Source organism: Carcharhinus amblyrhynchos, chromosome 28 (genome assembly GCF_965287045.1).
Source record: "Carcharhinus amblyrhynchos chromosome 28, sCarAmb.v2.hapA, whole genome shotgun sequence".
NCBI classification, from domain to species: domain Eukaryota; kingdom Metazoa; phylum Chordata; class Chondrichthyes; order Carcharhiniformes; family Carcharhinidae; genus Carcharhinus; species Carcharhinus amblyrhynchos.
In genome coordinates, this window is record NC_137351.1 from 9,945,292 (window position 1) to 9,965,535 (window position 20,244).

The 20,244-nt window shown below is 42.9% G+C and overlaps 1 protein-coding gene across 1 annotated transcript in view; it reads right to left on the reverse strand.

Annotated features, from left to right (window-relative positions):
* Nucleotides 1-13,430, reverse strand: part of nox5 (NADPH oxidase, EF-hand calcium binding domain 5) — a 67,562-nt gene extending 54,132 nt beyond the window's left edge. Inside the window, exons 1-3 of the mRNA XM_080213978.1 lie at nucleotides 13,311-13,430; nucleotides 9,682-9,832; nucleotides 6,470-6,680 (exon numbers count right to left, since the gene is read on the reverse strand). Of these exons, the coding sequence (XP_080070104.1) occupies nucleotides 6,470-6,680; nucleotides 9,682-9,832; nucleotides 13,311-13,430 (482 nt within the window). The remainder of the gene's footprint in view (nucleotides 1-6,469; nucleotides 6,681-9,681; nucleotides 9,833-13,310) is intronic.
* Nucleotides 13,431-20,244: the final 6,814 nt, after the last annotated feature.

Here is a 20,244-nt window from a genome sequence, read left to right on the forward strand (position 1 = left end):
GGTGATTGGCCATGCTAAATGGCCACTCAGTATCAAGGGGGAACCAGCAGGGTAAATACGTAAGGCTACAGGGATAGGGGCTGGGTGGGATTGTGGTCAGTACAGACTCGATGGGCCCAACAGCCACCTTCTACACTGTGGGGATTCTATGACATCCAGTGTCTTACACTTACTGAAGATGCTGAATTTCGACAGCATTCAAGACTCATATTTAGCACAAACTATGACACAGAAATTCTCCATGTCGCTTCCAAACATTTCAGCTTTTCAGTTTACGTCAGCACACTTTTTTTAAGCATCTCCTCTGTTTTTAATTTAAAGGTTAACAGCAGGGCAGGTGGCTATTTGGTCCACAGTATCATTTTGTGGTTGGCAGAGTGTGTGACAAGTGGTGTGCTACAGGGATCAGTGACAGGGCGTCTACTCTTTATAATTTATATAAATAACTTGAATGAAGAGACTGTTGGTAAGGTTACTAATTTTGCTGAAGACACAAAGATAGGTAGGAAAGCAAGTTGATAAGAGGAGATAAGGAGGCTACAAAAGGTTGTAGATCGGTTAGATGAGTGGACAAAGACCTGGAAACTAGAGAATAATTTAAATTTTTTTAGAAGTTTATTTATTGGCATCACAAGTAGGCTTATATTAACACTGCAATGAAGTTACTGTGAAAATCCCCTAGTTGCCACACTCCAGCGCCTGTTAGGGTACACTGAGGGAGAACTTAGCATGGCCAATGCACCTGACCAGCACGTCTTTCGACTGTGGGAGGAAACCAGAGCACTCGGAGAAAATCCATGCAGACACAGGAAGAATCTACAAACTCCACACAGACAGTGACCCAAGCTGGGAATCGAACCCGGGTCTCTGCTGCTGTGAGGCAATGTGGGAGGTTGTCCATTTTGGCAGGACAAATAAAAAACTTATTGTACAAATGGGGAGAGATTGCAGAACTCTGAGATGTAGAGAGATCTGCATGCTTAGTGCCTCAATCACAAATGGCTAAAATGCAGGTACAGCAAGTAATTAGCAAAGCTAATATAATGTTATAATTTATTGTAAGGGGAATTGAATACAGGAATAGGGAAGTTATGCTTCAGTTATGCAGGATATTTGTGAGACCACAATAGGAGTACTATGTACAGAATTGGACCCCTTATTTCACATGCATCAAAAGAAGTTAGGGAAGGTTTACTAGACCAATATCTGGGATGGGCGTTTGTCTTATGAGAAAAGGCTCAACAGGTCAGACTTGTTTCCACAGGAGTTTAGAAGAGTATGGGCAACTTGATCAAAACCTTTGGGATCCTGAGGGGGCTTGGCAGGGTGGATCCTCTTGCGGGGGAATCTAGAACTTGTTTAAAATTAAGGGGCCGCCCATTGAAAACAGTTGAAGAAGAAGAATTCTCCCGGAGGGGCGTGAGACTTTGGTTGAGGTAGAGTCTTTGAATATCTGTCAGGCAGAAGCAGATTGATTCTGGATAAGCAAGGAGATGAAAGGTGAGGTGAGAATGTGAGATTAAAATTGGATCAGCTATGATCTTATTGTTAAAAGAAGTTGTTAGTTTATTTATTAGTCACAAGTAAGACTTACATTAACATTGCAATGAAGCTATTGTGCAATTTCCCTAGTCGCCACACTTTTTGGGTCAATGCACCTAACCAGCATGTCTTTCAGAATGTGGGAGGAAACCGGAGCACCCGGAGGAAACCCACACAGACACGGGGAGAACACGCAAACTCCATACAGATAGTGACCCAAGCCGGGAATCAAACCCAGGTCCCTGGCACTGTGAAGCAGCAGTGCTAACCACCATGCCACCATGAATGGCAGAGCAGGTTTGAGGGACCAAATGGCCAACTCCTGCTCCTACTTTGTATGTTGGTATGTCTGTTGGATTTTTGCTAGGACAGTCAAAGCCTAATAATCCCAGTGTCCTGCTCACCCCACAACAGTCTACAACATAAGTCTTCACACAAAAACAAGAGCAATATTGAGCTGTACAGAAAGGTTCCAAATCTCAGCAGATGACAGGATGTATAAATTGGAGTGTTGTGAAAAGTTCTGACCTCCATATCATAAAAAGAATATAACGCAATTGAAAAGATGCAAAGAATCACAGAACCCCTACAATGCAGAAAGAGGCCATTCAGCCCATTGAGTTTGCACCAACAACAATCGCACCCAGATCCTATCCCTGTAACTCCACGTATTTACACTGACACAATTTAGCATGGCCAAAATACCTAACCCACACTTCTTTGGAGTGTGGAAGGAAATCAGAGCACCCAGAGGAAACCCACACAGACATGGGGAGAATGCGCAAACTCCACCCAGACAGTGACCCGCGGGCCAGAATCGAACCCAGGTCATTGATGCTGTGACGCAGCAGTGCTAACGACTGCACTGCCATGCCGCCCCAACAAGATTTACGAGAATTTACCAGAACTCAGAGGTTATACCTATCAGGAAAGACTGGACAGGCTGGGCACCTGTGAAAGGCTTGATAGGGATTGAGAATAATCTTTTGCTTGTGAGGGTGGTTAAAACTAAAGTTTATAAATTTAAGATAGTCATTAATAAATCCAGTAGGAGTTCAGGAGAAACATCTTCGTCCAGAAAGTGGAACTTCCTGCCAATAGGAATAGCTGAAGGAAGACTATATTGATACATTGAAGGTAGCAACATGAGGAAGAAAATATGCTGTTTGTGTTAGTGTGTCCCTTGGAGCACACTCTTGGAGGGTCATTTGACCCACTCAGTCAACTGGACCAGAGTGCGTGAATCCTGGAACTGCGCACGGCTTTTCCTTGCCACTTCGGAGTCTGGAATCGTGGAGTACGAAGGGCTTTATATCACTCTCTGTACATATTTACTTACTTTAATAAACTGGTCATTCATTAATTTATTTGGTGGTCACCTGATTTGCAAGATATTTCACTGATAGGGCTGGATGAACGGAAGTGTGGAGCATAAGCATCAGCCTGGACTAGCTGGACCTAATTTCGTGATGTAATTCTACGCATAAAAAGGATTCATAGATGCAGCCCTGCACCCTCATAATAAGTCTGCCTCTGCATCAGTAACTGTACGTTCATGGACAATAAGCAATGTGGAAAATGCAGACAAATGTAAATAAATGAGTGAAGTTAGCTTCAATGGGGTTGTTTGCATTGTGATTGTGTTTTTATTATAACTAAAGAAATGCAGCACGGTGGCACAGTGGTTAGCACTGCTGCCTCCCAGTGCCACGGGCCCTGGTTCGAGTCCCAGCTTGGGTCACTGTCTGTGTGGAGTTTGCACATTCTCCCCGTGTCTGTGTGGGTTCCCTCCAGGTGCTCCAGTTTTATCTCACAATCCAAAAATATGTGTGTTAGGTGGATTGGCCATGATAAATTGCCCCTTAGTGCCAAGGGGACTAGCAGAGTGAATACATGGGGTTGGGTGGGATTGTTGTCAATTCAGGCTCGATGGGCCGAATGGCCTCACTCTGCTTTTAGGGATTCTATGCTATTCGGATTGGCGGTTGGTGACTAGTGGGGTGCCCCAGGGGTCGGTGCTGGGGCCTCAGCTATTTACCATTTATATAGATGATCTGGAGGAGGGAACCGAGTGCAGGGTGTCGAAATTTGCTGATGACACCAAGATTGGGGGAAAGGCAAATTGTGCGGAGGGTGTGGAGAGTCTGCAGAAGGATCTAGATAGGCTGGGCGAATGGGCCAGGAAATGGCAAATGGAATTTAATGTTGGCAAGTGTGAGGTGGTCCACTTTGGTAGGAAGAATGGTAGGAAGGACTATTACTTACGTGGCGAAAAACTGCAGCAGGCGACGGTGCAGAGGGACCTCGGGGTCCTTGTGCATGAGTCGCAAAAACCCAGCTTGCAGGTGCAGCAGGTGGTCAGGAAGGCAAATGGGATGCTGGCCTTCATAGCGAGGGGGATTGAATATAAAAGTAGGGAGGTCTTGCTGCAGCTGTATAGGGCATTGGTGAGGCCGCAGCTGGAGTACTGTGTGCAGTTTTGGGCGCCGCACCTGCGCAAGGATATTTTGGCCCTGGAGGGAGTGCAGAGGAGGTTTACTAGGCTGATACCGGAGTTGAGGGGATTGAGCTATGAGGAGAGGCTGAATAAACTAGGCTTGTACTCGTTAGAGTTTAGAAGAATGAGGGGAGATCTCATTGAGACGTATAAGATAATGAATGGGATGGATAGGATAGAGGTGGAGAGACTCTTCCCGCTCAAAAAAGACAGTAGGACTAGGGGGCACAGCCTCAAGATAAAGGGGAGGCGGTTTAGAACGGAGTTGAGGAGGAACTTCTTCACTCAAAGGGTGGTGAATCTCTGGAATTCTCTGCCCGTTGAAGTGGTGGAGGCTGCCTCGCTAAATATTTTTAAGAAGCGGGTTGATGGGTTCTTGATAAGAGAGGGGATTAAGGGTTATGGGGAGAGGGCGGGAAAGTGGAACTGAGCTACAACAGATCAGCCATGATCTTATTGAATGGCGGGGCAGGCTCGAAGGGCTAGATGGCCTACTCCTGCTCCTATTTCTTATGTTCTTATGTTCTTATGATGCAATGAGTAATTTAATTCCAACCTGCTAATTCTTCAAACTCTTAGAGATGATATATTTTCTGATTGCCACCTGTTCCTGCATTAGCACTTCACATGAGCATTTTAACCAAAGGTTAATGTAATGTAATAGTCAGGCAATGTACCCCAACAAATTATGAGGAATGATGGACCTCTTAATCCACGCTCAAAGCTACGTTACAGGGAGGTGTGTGTGCAGCTGACCTGATCAACTTTACACAAGGCTGCTGCCTCAGGTTGCCTGACAGACCCTCCCAGCTTCATATTCGGAGCACAAACTCTCCTGGAGATGTCTTGGGCTCTGCAATCATTTAAAATAAAACAGGAGGCATTACTGTTTACCACTAGTAGCAGATTGACCATCTGTTAAACACCCTGTCTAAAGCAAATGGAAAAAAACTTTGGATAGGGTGTAGAATGGTTGATAGGATTACCATTGCTTGGCTTTGAAAGGTTTTTTCAAGAGAGTCAACATGGGAGATCTGTTGACACCAAAGAAATCTGATTCCTCGCATTAGCAACAGAGTCATAGAGCCATTTTCTTCAGGGAGCCATCTGTCCCTGGAACCTTGGTTTCTTCATGCCAGTGAAGCACAGAATGTGGAGATCCTTGCCTCCACTCCTGTGATGTGAAAGTCGACATGTCTACTCTTTAAGGTATTAGTTTAACTTTAGGTGTTATACACTGACTATTTGATTTGAATATTAGTTTTTGAATGGCTGCTTTCAGAGCTTTGCAATTTCACCTGAACATCTTAAGAGCTTTGGAATAAAAGCCTTGTAATGATTTGACAGCCCAATGATACACAGCTCCATAATAACCCCCAGGAGTGTTACATGCACACTCGGAGCTCTGGATCTTGCCGCCATGGACATATAAATATAACTAACCATTTCAATTGTTAAAAACATTACACATTTGTTTACTGTATAGATCCTCATCAATGCTTAATTAAACAATGCTGTGGTCACAAGCAATTGAATAATTTATTGTAACTGTCAAGCAAGTGCAGGGAGCATCTGTACAAACATCATCTTTGTACCCACTTGGTTGAGAGTCTTGGTGGGGCCAGTAGATAATTCTGGTCAAATTGAAGGTACCTCAAAGATTAAACTCTGCGAGCTCAGAAGTCATACAGAGAGGTCACAGATTCAATCATTTATTCAGGAAATCTCCACTGGGAAGGCATTATACTTGGCCTCCACAGCATGTGAGCTTTCCTTGGGGCAAATCTTATGCTTTTAAAGTGAGGATGTTTATATTAGGGAAAGGCCAGTTTACAAGGTTGACACTGTGACATCAATGTACCTTTATTTAAAACACATGATTTCTGCAGCTCACAGATTCAGTGATATCATTGTTGTTGGGCTGTCTGCGATGAGTCCTTTTATTGCTACTTAAATAGTTTAAATAGGGTTGTTTGTGTTTACTCTGGGACTAGTTTTATGACCTTGCATTGTTAGAAGGATGGTCATGTGTTTTTGGATAGGATTTTTTCATTTTCAGTTTGGAGCTGCAGGTTTGAGTTTCAGTTTCAGAAGGGACAGCAAGCTGAAAAGAAGTATTTTCCCTCTCTCCCTGTTTGATTTGGAAATTCTGCTGGTGATCTTAAAGCAAGATTTTTCCTTGATGAATTTTCATTTTTTGTGCTGGTTAGACGTATTGGCCATGTTAAATTCTCCCTCAGTACCTGAACAGGTGCCAGAGTGTGATGGCTAGGAGATTTTCACAGTAACTTCATTGCAGTGTTAATATCAGCCTACTTGTGACACTAATAAATAAACTTAAAAACTTAAAAAACTATGAACAATTTGTGCTGTGGTTTGGCAATGGTTAAGAAATTGGACAGAAACTGAAATTCATTCTTCGAACAATACCTTATTGTCAGGTTCTCCATCACCTCTGGAAAGTTCTCCAACTCTTCCTTGAGCTCCTCGAAGGTGATGGCGCCACTGTTATCTTTGTCGGCAGACTCAAAAAGTGCCATTGTTAAGTCATCGAGTTTCTCCTCTGGTAATGAGATGGCACTTTCTCGTAAACAGGATTTGAGGACAATGCGTAATTCATCAGGGTCTATGGATCCACTGCCTATGATTCAATATTTACAGCAATAATAAATCAGGACCGTTTACATTGGAATGAAGGAGATTACAGGATGACTGAGACAAATGTTTAAAGTTGAACAGAAACAGACTGTTTCCAGTTGTTGTGGGGTAGAGGACAAGAGGTCATAGGTACAAAATTAAATGTCATCCATGTGTTCCACACCTTTAATAGCTTTGCACCTTCTGATCTATGTGACTATCTTCCATTCCTCCAACCTTCCAAGATCTCTACGTTCCTCCAATTCTGGCCTCTGGTGCATCCCTGATTTATTTTTGCTCTGCCATTGGAATTCTGTTTTCAGCTGCGGGGATCCTATGGCTCAAGATTCATGAATCTACGGAACTCACTGCCCCAGAGTGCAGTGGATGCAGCATCAATCAATGGATTCAAGAAAGAGGTAGATAAGTATTTGATCAAAAGTGAGATAATGGGGAAAAGATAGGGAAGTAGAGTTAGGAAGAGATGGAGATCAACCACGATGATATAGAATGGGGGAGTGGGCTCGAAAAGCTCAATTGCCTACTCTCGCTCTTGATTCCTATGTTCCTGTGGTCACCGGCATGCACTGGATTCATGAATCGTGAGCCATCGTCCTTATCTCCTGTTCTCATATCCCTCATAAACACTTTGCCTTAATCATCTAGTTCATCTCTACCTAAATGTTGACATGATTTCTGTTTCAATCAGAAACTCCCATAGTGCCTATTGCAGCCTCATATGTAAAAATACTTCTCCTGCTCCATCACCTAAACCTTCTAAAATAGCAATGTGAATTTATATCACACCTTTAACAAAATAAATGTCCCCAAGGCACTTCACAAAAGTGTTATCAAACAACATTTGACATTGAACCAGACAAGAGATATTATAAGCTTGGGTTTTAAGAAGCAGTTTAGAATGGGTTGAACTGGATGTTTCCAGTTTGTAATTATTGTATTACTAAAAACAAGCTAGTAAGTAAAAAATTACGACTCAAATTTATGTCAAATTAATTAACTGTGAGAGCAGGATTTCAGTTTTGTATCAAGAATAATGGATAACTGGAATTCATCACAAAGTAATCATGTACCTGAGGAATTCGAATGACTTTAGTTAAAACAATGTGTATGTTGTTATTTATTGGGATGATTGGATGGATACACATACATCAGTGGTTGCTAGGGAATGATTAAAGGGAGTAATTTCATTGAGGGTAAAAATAGGCCTTACATAAAATGATAATGTGCAATTTGAGGAACAAGACAGTAGTCCCACAATTCTTCCATTGCAAGCTGTATGAGTGAAGCTTTCTTGTGTTGAAAATCTAAGCAAATGTTTAAGGTATAGGTTATCACCAAGGTTACCAAGAGCAAGAGATACAAGGAAATAAACAAGTGATACTCAGTGATAATCATAGAATCCTATAGTGCAGAAGGAGCCAATAGGCCTTCGAGACTGCACCAACCACAATCCCATCCAGGCCCTATCCCCATGATCCCATGTATTTACCCTAGCTAGTCACCCTGACACTAAGGGGCAATTTAGCCAATCCACCTAATCCGCACATCTTTGGACTGTGGGAGGAAACCAGAGCACCTGGAGAAAACCCACGCAGACATGAGGAGAACGTGCAAACTCCGCACAGATAGTGATCCAAACTGGGAATTGAACCCGGGTCTCTGGCACTGTGACTCACCTGACGATGGAGCAGCAAGCGCTCCGAAAGCTAGTGGATTTTGCTACCAAATAAAGTTGTTGGACTTTAACCTGGTGTTGTGAGACTTCTTACTGTGTTTACCCCAGTCCAATGCCGGCATCTCCACACTGTGAGGCAGCAGTGCTAACCACTGTGCCACCATGCTGTGGTAACCCCCAGGACTGACATGGGGAATCCTTAACTGACCTCCCTGTGGGACTGCTGGAATATGAGTTCCCATGGTAACAGGCCATTACCTAACCGGATGCATATTGTCCTGGATGGGAATCCTATACAGGTACCACAGGGCTGTGGTTTAACTTCTGCTTTGATTAATAAAACATTGTTTCTTTCCAGTTGGCCTCCTGAGTTATTACATTGGGATTTAGAGTTTTATTAACTGTGGAATGAAAACATGGCTGCAGGAGATAAACCTATTGAGGCCCTAATCAGGCCTCATTTGATTAACAGTTAACTGTCACTCAGTCAGCTACCTTATCAATCTTTTAACTAGACGACCGAACTTACAAATGAAAGAGAAAGACTTGCTAGTCCAATCCCCAATGTGCTCCAACTTTCAGATACCCACACTCACCCTGGCTGTGTCTCACTCAGGATGTGCTCGCTTCCACTGCTTGTGTGCACAGCTCACTGATTTCCATTACACTGTAAGATCTTCAAAACCAGTTCCCCCTATACCGACATTATAGTTAAGAAAGCCCACCAATGCCTCTACTTTCTCAGAAGACTAAGAAAATTTGGCATGTCAGCTACAACTCTCACTAACTTTTACAGATGCATCATAGAAAGCATTCTTTCTGGTTGTATCACAGCTTGGTATGGCTCCTGCTCTGCCCAAGACTGCAAGGAACTACAAAAGGTCATGGATGCAGCCTCCCATCTATTGACTCTGTCTACACTTCTCGCTGCCTCAGCAAAGCAGCCAGCACGAAGACCCTAGCACCCCAGACATTCTCTCTTCCACCTTCTTCCTTCAGGAAAAAGATACAAAAGTCTGAGGTCAACCGACTCAGGAACAGCTTCTTCCCTGCTGCCATCAGACTTTTGAACGGACCTACCTTGCATTAAGTTGATCTTTCTCTACACCCTAGCTATGACTGTAACACTACATTCTGCACTCTCTCATTTCCTTCTCTATGAACATTATGCTCTGTCTGCATAGCGTGCAAGAAACATTATTTTTCACTGTGCTAATACGTGTGACAATAATAAATCAAAAAATCAAATCGAAAACTCTGATTTGTTTTTCCTGTCAAAGTCTGTGCCAGTGAAGGAATGTAATCTTACCATCGACATCATAAACTTGGAAAAGGAATCGCAGTTTGTCTGTTTCGCTTCCATGAGTGAGGAGGTTCAGAGCTTTCAGTAATTCATCCAGGCTTATACTGCCACTTCCATCAGAGTCAAACAGAGTGAAAAATCTTTCTGCAAAGAAGGACTGAGAAAAGGAGACAGAGTTTATTAGCACACCTGCTAAAAAGAGAAAGCCATGAGTGATGCAGCATGTTCCTAGAATCATACAGGACATATATATAGAAGCATACATAGAAAACTGAAGCAAGAGTAGACCATTCGGCCCTTCGAGCCTGCTCCACCACTTATTATGATCATGGCTGATCATCAAATTCAATCATGTCTTCCCCCCATAGCCTTTGATTCCTTTAGCCCCAAGACATAAAGAGGCCATCATAGCTGTGCTAACTCTTTGGAAGAGCTGTCCAGTTGATTCCACGGCCTCTTTGCTGTATTTGCTACATTGCCACAGTGACAACTCTTCAAAAGTGAAAAACAGAAAATGCTGGATAAACTCAGCAAGTCTTTCAGCATCTGTAGGGAGAGAGAATCAGAGTTAACTACTATAGAGCCATAAGCACTTGAAGCATTAACTCTGTTTCTCGCTCCACAAATGCTGCCAGATCTGCTGAGTTTATCCAGAATTTTCTGTTTTATTTCAGATTTCCAGCACCTGCAGTGTTTTGCTTTTATTACATTTCAGAAGTACTTCAATGGCCGTAAAATGCTTTGAGATGTCCAGTGGTCACAAGCACCGCTATTTAGATGCAATCTTTCCTTTTTGTTTAGCTCTTTCCCCAAAGCCCAAGGGCAGGCAAGGCCTCCGTTTAACACCTCATGCGGCACCTCTGACGGTGCAGCACCCCCTCAGCACTGCACTGCAAATGTCAACCTGGCTAATGACCTCAAGCCTCCCATCTATCAAATGAGCTAAGGTTCACATCTAACACTTAGAAATCCCCTACATGTGATAACTCAGCTAGAAACAATAGGTGATCTGCTCAACTTTGAAGCAGATAGCTGTAATCATGTACGCTTTTGCTGTCAGTTAAATTAAGAGCAATACGGTCAGAGTAGATGGTACATTACCCAATGTCCCATCATCCCTGTTGAATGCAATTTGATGCTTAGGAAAAAGATCTCCCATTTTCTTGGCCAATGTTCTTTCAATGAGCACTTCCAAGTGAAAAGGAAATCAACTAATTATTTACCATTTTGTTTAAATTTTTGTACAAATTTCTCCACTTGCACTTGAAGAGTAATCAATTAGTTGGTCAGTGCTCTGGGACATCCCAATTACACAACAAGGTGCTATATAAGAACTAGGTGAGGCTCGGTGGCACAATGGTTAGCACTGCTGCCTCATAGCACCAGGGACCTGGGTTTGATTCCCGGCTTAGGTCACTGTCTGTGTGGAGTTTGCATGTTCTCCCCGTGTCTGTGTGAGTTTCCTCCGGGTGCTCCAGTTTCCTCTGACAGTCTGAAAGACATGTTGGTAGGTGTGGCCATGCTAAATACTCCCTCAGTATACCTGAACAGGTGCCTGAGTGTGGTGACTAGGGGATTTTCACAGTAACTTAATTGTAATGTTAATGTAAGCCTACTTGTGACTAGTAAATAAACTTTTAAATAAAATATTCATGTTCATTTCTTTATTCAGTTAAATGGAAGACGAGAGAGGTGGGCTCATTGTCCTCTGAGCTGAGACGGTTCAGGTGAGGCTGAATAGAGCAGTCCACAGCAATGAGGGCCTTTGTTAGGGATGGAAGGGTAAAAGAGCTTTCACCACCAGGAACATCAGTAGCCAGAGCATCCAAATTTTAGGTTAATTGGCAAATTAATTGGCAGGAGTGGGTGGTGAGAGAAAGAAATTACAGAATCTTGTTATGACCTGGAATGCATTACATCGTCTAAAAGCACATTCAATATTAACTTCCAAAAGGGAATTGGCTACATAACTGAAAAAGAAATAAATTGCATGAATAAATTGTGGGAAAGAGCAGATAATTGGGACTAATGAAGTCAGAGGCTAGAAACACTGCGGCAAGTAACTCACTTCCTGACTCTCCTAAGCCTGTCCAATGCACAAGTCAGGAGTGTAATGGAATACACTGAATGGGTGCAATGCTCAAGATGCTAGACATCATCCAGGACAAAGCAGCCCACTTCATTGACACCCCATCCACAAACATCCATTCTCTCCACCACTGACGCTCAGTAGCAGCAGTGTGTACGATGTACAAGATGCACCGCAGCAATTCACCAAAGATCCTCAGGCAGCGCCTTTCAAACCCCTACCATTCCATCTAGAAGGACAAAGCAGCAGATAAATGGGAACACCACCACCAAGTTCCCCTCCAAACCGCTCACTATCCTAACTTGGAAGAATATCACTGATTCTTCGCAGTCATTGTGTCAAAATCCTGGAATTCTCCGTCTAACGGCATTGTGGGTATACCTATAACACATGGACTGCAGCAATTAAAGAAGGCAGCTCACCACCACCTGCTCAAGGGCAACAAGGGATGGGCAATAAATGCTGGCCCAGCCAGCGATGCCCGTGTCCCACGAATGAATAAAAAAAATTGTTGTTTCAAAGACCCAGTACAGATGCGATGGCCTGAATGGCCTCCTTGTGTATGACTCCATGATTCCTTCATTATGTCTGCCGGTAGTTTATTTTTAAATGAAAATATGCAAAGAATTTTCCCACTGGTGGCTGATACTTGCAACTGGATAGTGCAGCATTGGGCAAACCTCATTGTATATTCAACTTCTGATCATAGTATTACAAATAAAATAGGCAATTCTTTTTGAACAGTTCCCTAAGTACACCAGACATACTTAACAATTAACATAATACATAGTTAAGTTGAAATCTGCTGCAAATATTGGTGCACATATTATCTGATAATGAACATACACACAGCCAGGAAGATTTCCTCTGCTTGTAATTTGTATTTAAAGAATAAATGTTTCTTTTTGTAATAAGTCTACAGAGGCAGAAATCCCTTCATCTAAATCCCTTTATTTATGACTCTAACAGCTGTACACAGAGTGCTATCAATCAGCAGTCTACCTCCGGGGGTCCAGAGGAACTGACACTCCCAGTTAAATACAAGGCAAAGACTCCCTGATTGGTCTATCAATTGGATTCTTAATCATAGAATCCCTACAGTGCAGAAGGAGGTCATTTGGCCCATCGAGTCTGTACCGATCACAATCCCTCCCAGGCCCTATCCCCCTAACCCAACTTAATTACCCTGCTAACCCCCTGACACTAGGGTCAATTTAGAATGGTCAATCCACCTAACCCGCACATCTTTGGACTGTGTTTAGGTCTGGCAATGACTTAGCTCATTTTTTCTGCTATTTCTTACTCAGGTTCCTGTCCATTATATATTCAATGTCATTAATGAGGGAATTCATTCTCCAGTCGACCAGCCTCAATGGCCTGACTGAAGTCACTGTACTTTTTTATTAAACACAGCTGCTGCTTTAATACACAGAGGAAAATTCTTCCTGTAATCATTTTTTACTTTAACTATAAAACCTACAACCACTGAGTTTTGAAATGGCAACAATCATAAAGTGTTAAGTGTGTGTTAAGAAGGTAAACTTGCCTCTTTTACTTTAAGCGCTGTCTTGAATTCTTCCAAATTAATCTCTTTATCTTCACCCGCAATATTTTCAAACTGCTTTGTCACCCATTCCAACCACTTGGCATCATCGTCGACATTCATTGTGCTGCAACAGAAAGAGATAGTTTTATCAGATGAGGCATTATTTAATCCAAATGTTCCGCGTTTGATTATGTGTGTCTGATGACTGATCTATGCTCACTGTGTTTGTTTGGTTAAGCCTGGGTGTTGACTCGGTGGTGAGTAAAGAGCATCACTGGAAGCTGCCAGAAGCTGAGCTGTAAGCATGAGCGTAGACATTTTGTGATTGCAGAGAAATCTCCAAACTCTTATCAAGAAATCTGTTGCACAGTTAGAAACGAGTATCATTTCTGATTGCCCTGAGATGTACAGAATGTATGACACCCAACACATCCATCTTCCCGAGGCACATCTTTCCACAGTGAATGGAAAACGAATAATCAGTCAAACCATCCTTCCCCCTCCCATCCCCAATATTTTTTCCACAAAATAAACTCCTGATTCCAAAATAATGTGGGTGACCAAATATTAAAAATATGTCTCATTAATGGATTCAGGAGGATAGGGAGGAAACAGTGTCGTAGTATTGTTACTGGACTAGTAATCCAGAGACCAGAATAATGCTCTGGAGACCAAAGTTTGAATCCCACTACAATGGCAGATGGTGAAATTTGAATCCAAAAACAAATCTGGAATTAAGAGTCTAATGAAGTCTGTGAACCCAGTGCCGATTGTTGTAGAAAAAAAAATTTGGTTCAGTAATGCTCTTTAGGGAGAGAAATCTGCCATCCTTGCATGATCTGGCCAACATGTGACTCCAGATCCACAGCAATGTGGTTGACGTTTAAATGTCCTCAAGGATGGGCAATAAATGCTGGCCCAGCCAACGATGCCCACACCCCATGAACAAATTCAAAAGACAATTTCGCAACTGTAATTTCCAACATCATAAGCTCACTTTCTCCGTACAGTTTTAGCGTGGCACTGGAAGAAACAAAGATAAAAAACCATCTTGTTGCGTTTCTAATGTCACTGATGCATTTACAACGTGAGTAAATCTTCTCTCTCTCCAGGCTTTATTCAAATATTTTACCCAAGTTTACTTAATGAGAACTATTTTTAAGGTGTATAATTTGTAACACTTGCTGTTATCTGCTATTATTGACCTGTTGCTTGTTTAAGAGTAATTGACAAAAGATTTGTGAGATTGTATGTTAATTATGCAAATATGCAAATTAGAACTACATATTTTAGTTTTGGGACACAGCAGTTTATTATCATGGAGTCACAGAACCATGACAGTGCAGAGGGAGGCCATTCAGCCCATCGAGTCTGCACTGGCAATAATCCCACCCAGGTCCTCCCTGTAACCCCGCATATTAACCCTGCTAATCCTCCTGACACTAAGGGGCGAGTCACCATGGCCAATCCATCTAATGTGCAAAATCTTCAGACTGTGGGAGGAAACTGGAGCACCTGCAGGAAACCCACGCAGATACACAGGACGGGATTTTCCTGCCGCGCTCACCCCAAGACCGGAAAACCCTGTCTGTGGTCAATGGACCTTTGTATGATCTTGAACCACCGCTCGGATTCCCGGGGCAGGCAGGACAGGACAATTCCATCCAGAGAGAATGTGCAAACTCCATACAGACAGTCATCCAAGGCAGGAATTGAACCCGGGTCCCTGGCGCAGTGAGACAGCAATGCTAACCTCTGTGCCATTGTGCTGCCCAACCCTGCCTGAGACTCCCATTCATTGCCAATAGATGAGATGGCATAGTGGTGCTTTCTCCTAAGGTTCGGGCTCCTCATTGGCCATGCTACCCTTAGTTTCACTCTAGCCCTCACGATAAAGTTTAAATTATAAGGAGAGGCTGGATAGACTGGGACTTTTTTCTCTGGAGTGTGGAAGGCTGAGGGGTGATCTTATAGAGATCTATAAAATAATGAGGGGCACAGATCAGCTAGGTAGTCAATACCTTTTCCCAAAGGTAGGGGAGTCTAAAACTAGAAGGCATAGGTTTAAGGTAAGAGGAGAGAGATACAAAAGGCTCCAGAGGGGCAATTTTTTCACATAGAGGGTGAGTGTCTGGAACAAGCTGCCAGAGGTAGTAGTAGAGGTGGGTACAATTTTGTCTTTTAAAAAGCATTTAGACAGTTACATGGGAAAGATGGGTAGAGAGAGATATGGGCCACTTGTGGCAATTGGGACCAGCTTAGCGGTTTAACAAAAAAGGGTGGCACGGACAAGTTGGGCCGGAGGGCCTGTTTCCATGTTGTAAACCTCTATGACTCTATAAAGGGTTGATTCTTGCCAGAAGCTGCTTTCGAGTTGAAAGTGCTACAATTTGTTTGCATACATTGCTGCCACTATTCTCGGCCGGGGTGAAGATGACTAAATAATTGCCCCATCAATCACCTCTGGGGTAAGTGACTAGGATTGATATAAGGAACTATCCTTGTATAAGGAACTATCCTCCACTTACTGCATTTAGCTGAAGAAATTGCCCCATGTTTTTGGGAGATGTTGCTGTAGTTTTAGGTCAAGGGTTCTATTTGCTGCTCATTTGTAAATAGACTCTTGTTTACTTCAAAATACCCAAAACAAATACCCAAAAGGTGCAGTATGGATTAATGTATCCCCCTTATCTTGTACAGAACCCTAAATATAAATGTTCAAAGTACAGCCATTCCATTGCCACTCAATTCCAAGCCAGTTTAAAACATGATGCAAAGTGTATCGGACCATGGATGCAAACATGCTGAGTGCTCTGGATGATGGCAGCCTGATCTTTGCTCTGAAACAGAACCTCTGGCAATGATTTAGCTCATACCCTCTGCTATTTCTCACTCTGGCCCCTGTCCATCATAGATTTAATGTGGTCTTTCCTGGGGGCAGGACTGGTGTCGAAACAGTTTGAGACTCTGCACCATTGCAGCCATTCACCACACCTCGTGTCATGCTTGTGACAGCTACAACTAACATTCAGACAAAGGGAAACAATTAATGTCAACTTAAATTTGTTTCACACTTGGGTCAGGTTAGTGTAGCTGCAGATCTTTCATAACTGCAGCCTCTACAGTCACTCACATCTTGTTTATTTGACACTAATCCTGGCTGACTCCAGAGACATTATACCCTGAGCTCAGTAGTGCAGGAGGCTGCAACCCTCTTAAAATACCCTTAATAACCACGCCAAAATGAACCACACTTACAGCATGGAACAGCCACTAACTCATTCACAATCCAGAGCAGTCTGGGTTGAAGAGGAACAAACAGCTGGCACATAGGAACCCATGTCCGGTGCACAGGGGAGTGTGAGATGCTGCTTCCATTGTATCCAGTTTTGGTCTCCTTATTTGAGGAAGGATGTTCTGGCATTGGAGGCAGTTTAGGGGAGATTCACCAGATTAATAAAAGAATCGTAGAATCCCTACAGTGCAGAAGGAGGCCATTTGGCCCATCGAGTCTGCATCAATCACAAGTCCACCCAAGCCCTATCCCCATAACCCCATGCATTTACCCTAACCAGTCCTTCTGACACTGTGGGGTAATTTAGCATGGCCAATCCATCTAACCCGCACATCTTTGGACTGAAGGTTGAAGGGTTGACATATGAAGAGAGATTGAACAGTTTGGGCTTATACTTGTTGAAGTTTAGAAGGATGAAAGCGGATCAGATTTGGGTATATAAAATACAAAAAGGGAATTGATAAAGTAAACATAGACCAAATGTTTCCTCTTATGGGGCAATCTTGGACAAGGGGTCACAGGAATAGATTGAGAGGCAGCAGATTTAAAACTAAGATGAGGAGGAACTACTTCTTACAGAGGATGGTGAATTTGTGCCAGAAGCAATGCCATGGGAGCATGGTGAAACAGTGATTAGCACTGCTGCCTCGCAGCGCTAGGGACCCGGATTCGATTCCCGGGTTGGGTCACTATCTGAGCAGAGTCAGCATGTTATCATCGTGTCTGCGGGGTAACAGCCTAATCTTGAAGGAAAAATGAACACCCATTCTGCCTGATTTGGTTGAAATTCTCAGCCGTCGGGTCAATGCACGTAACCAGCACATCTTTCAAACTGTGGAAGGAAACCGGAGCACCCAGAGAAAACCCACACTGATACGGGGAGAACGTGCAGGCTCCACACAGATAGTGACTCAAGCCGGGAACAGAACCCGAGTCCCTGGCAGTAGTGCTAACCACTGTGCCACCGTGCTGACCCAATTTATCTAGCCAGATAGTGAAGGGTGGACCTGGAGCCAAGTCTTTATGCACTTTGTACAAACAGTTTATTTATAGAGATGGAAGATATGCTGCAATCCAACTTTCAAAGTTTTAAACTGTTGCTATATATCGGAGCACAGATGAGCCTCCAATTAATGCCACTACCGGAACACAATTAAACTCCCTTGACAAAATTAACACCAGATCTCCCTTCATAACCTTGAAAAGAATTGAATATAAAATAATTTATTTGTTCATTAGTACGACTGATATTCATTGGGAGTGAATGGGAGGAGAAGTGTCTCTTCAATGGGAATAAATGAGAAGTAATTTCGTCGACTGGGATTTAGTGCAAAACGGAATATTCGTAATTGCATTAAATAGTATGATACTGACACCAGGAATGTCTGGCAGTCAAGCTCTGATCTACCTTGAATTAATTAATCCCAAACAGCATGGTTCAGGACATCTTTTGTTGACAGCTTGGTTTGGAATGCTATGGTGAGTTGCAGAGGGGGGAAATTGGCTTAATTTCCCACTCCTGATTGCTATCCGGTTACTGCAACTAGTACACAGATGTCTCATCAGAACACGATCAGGTTTAACCTCTAATTCCTTCCAGACTTAACAGCCTGCTTGACCATCACTCCATCTCACTTCTACAATGAAGAAGAGTGAGCTTGGTGAGGAACCAAAGGATCTTCAGCATTTGTGGGACTTAAAGTTTATTTTATTAGTATCACAAGTAAGCTAACATTAACACTGCAATGAACTTACTGTGAAAATCCCCTAGTCGCCACACTCCAGTGTCTGTTTTAGGTACACTGAAGGAGAATTTAGCATGGCCAATGCACCTACCAGCACATCTTTTGGGCTGTGGGAGGAAACCGGAGCACCCAGAGGAAACCCACACAGACACGGGGAGAACAATGCAAACTCCATACAGACAGTGATCCAAGCTGGGAATTGAACCTGGGTTCCTTGCGCTGTGAGGCAGCAGCGCAAGCCAGTGTGCCACCCTGCCAATACGGGGCACTCTCATTTTCCAAGATGGTAGAGGACAAAATTGGCGATAGCTGTAAGAAAAATGCACCCAACAGAACCGGAAGTAAAGGTTCAACCTCAAGCTTTTTAGCACCATACAAATCAAACCCTTGCAATAAAAAAATCTAAATAACATGAATCCAACAACAGTGCATAAAATTGGATCTTCAGCTACTGAATACATAGTTGGATTACTTTAAAAATAAACCTAACAAAAGACAGGGGACAGATTTACCTGTTATTTTTCATAACCATGTCAGGGAAGATGTAGCTATTGTCCAAAGCATCTCGAAACAATTCTTTTTAAAGATATCTCTTTCCCTCGATTTTCTTTTCCCTCTTTTGTGTACAGTGGAGTTATCCGAGTATGGAATATCTTGTCTTGTTTGTGTTTCTGGTAGTACAGAAGATTTTCAAGCCATGCCCGCACTTTGCTTTGTGATGGTTACGTGCGTTCGTCCGTAGATTAAAGGATTTCGAGTGATTCATCGGGGAGCATGTGCTGTTGACAACCTATTCCCAGTTACACCTTTCAAGTGGCTCCAGTTTCCGATGACGGCAAGATGCAGTTTTCAGGAGCACACTTGGATTCTATCCGTGAACCTGAATATTAATGAAGCTTCCATTCAAATATTTCTGCTCTTGAAAACAATGACAGCATTTAATTTGTTCCAGAAAAACTAATTCCCAAAATGTATCATGTAATTCCAAGGAAAACAAAGTCACCACAGAACAAACGGATATTTTCCAAGGCACAAATTCAAGCAACTCTTGCTGTTTTTACAACTTTTAAGAAAGGTCTTGAATTTTCTCGTTTCCTCCCCTCAAGGTTTCTGATTCTTCAAGGAACAGATGGTTCTGACAATCTATTCTCAATTACACCTTTCAAGTGGTTATTGATGATCTTGCATTTACACAATGCCTTCCACAACCTTAAGATGTCCCAGAGCGATTGCAGCCAATGAAGCACTGATGCAGCTGTAACGCAGGGAACACCGCAGCCACGTGTGCATGCAGCAAGCCCCCACAAGTAGAAAGACATAAGCAAAATACTGCAGATGCTGGAAGTCAGAAATGGTAAAAAAAAATGATTTTTTTTAGCAGGTCAGGCAGCGACTGTGGAGAGAGGAACATGGTTAACATTTAAAATCTGTGACCTTCCATCACAACCGAGTAAAACTCTGAAGTGGGAGGTGTTTAACCCGATACGGGGGATTGTGCCCTGGCTGTGGAGGTAAACCATCACACAATCTGTACATCGCTGCAGTAGTAACGGGGAGGTTGTGGCGTAGTGTCATTGGACCAGTAATCCAGAGACCCAGGCTAATGCTCTGGAGGCCCAGGTTCGAATCCCACCACTAGTAGATAGTGTAACGTAAAATCTGGAATTAAAAATCCAATGATGACCACACATCAAATGTTGTCAAAATACATCTGATTCATGAGTGTACCCCTTAAGGAAGGAATCTGCTCTCCTTACCTGGTCCAGCCTATATGTGACTCCAAAGCCACAGCAAATGCTCTGTGAAATGGCTTACCCAGCAATGTCCACATCTCATGAACAAATTTTTTAAGAAGTTCTTGAGAGCCAGGACTTCATTAACCAAGCTAGTTCTG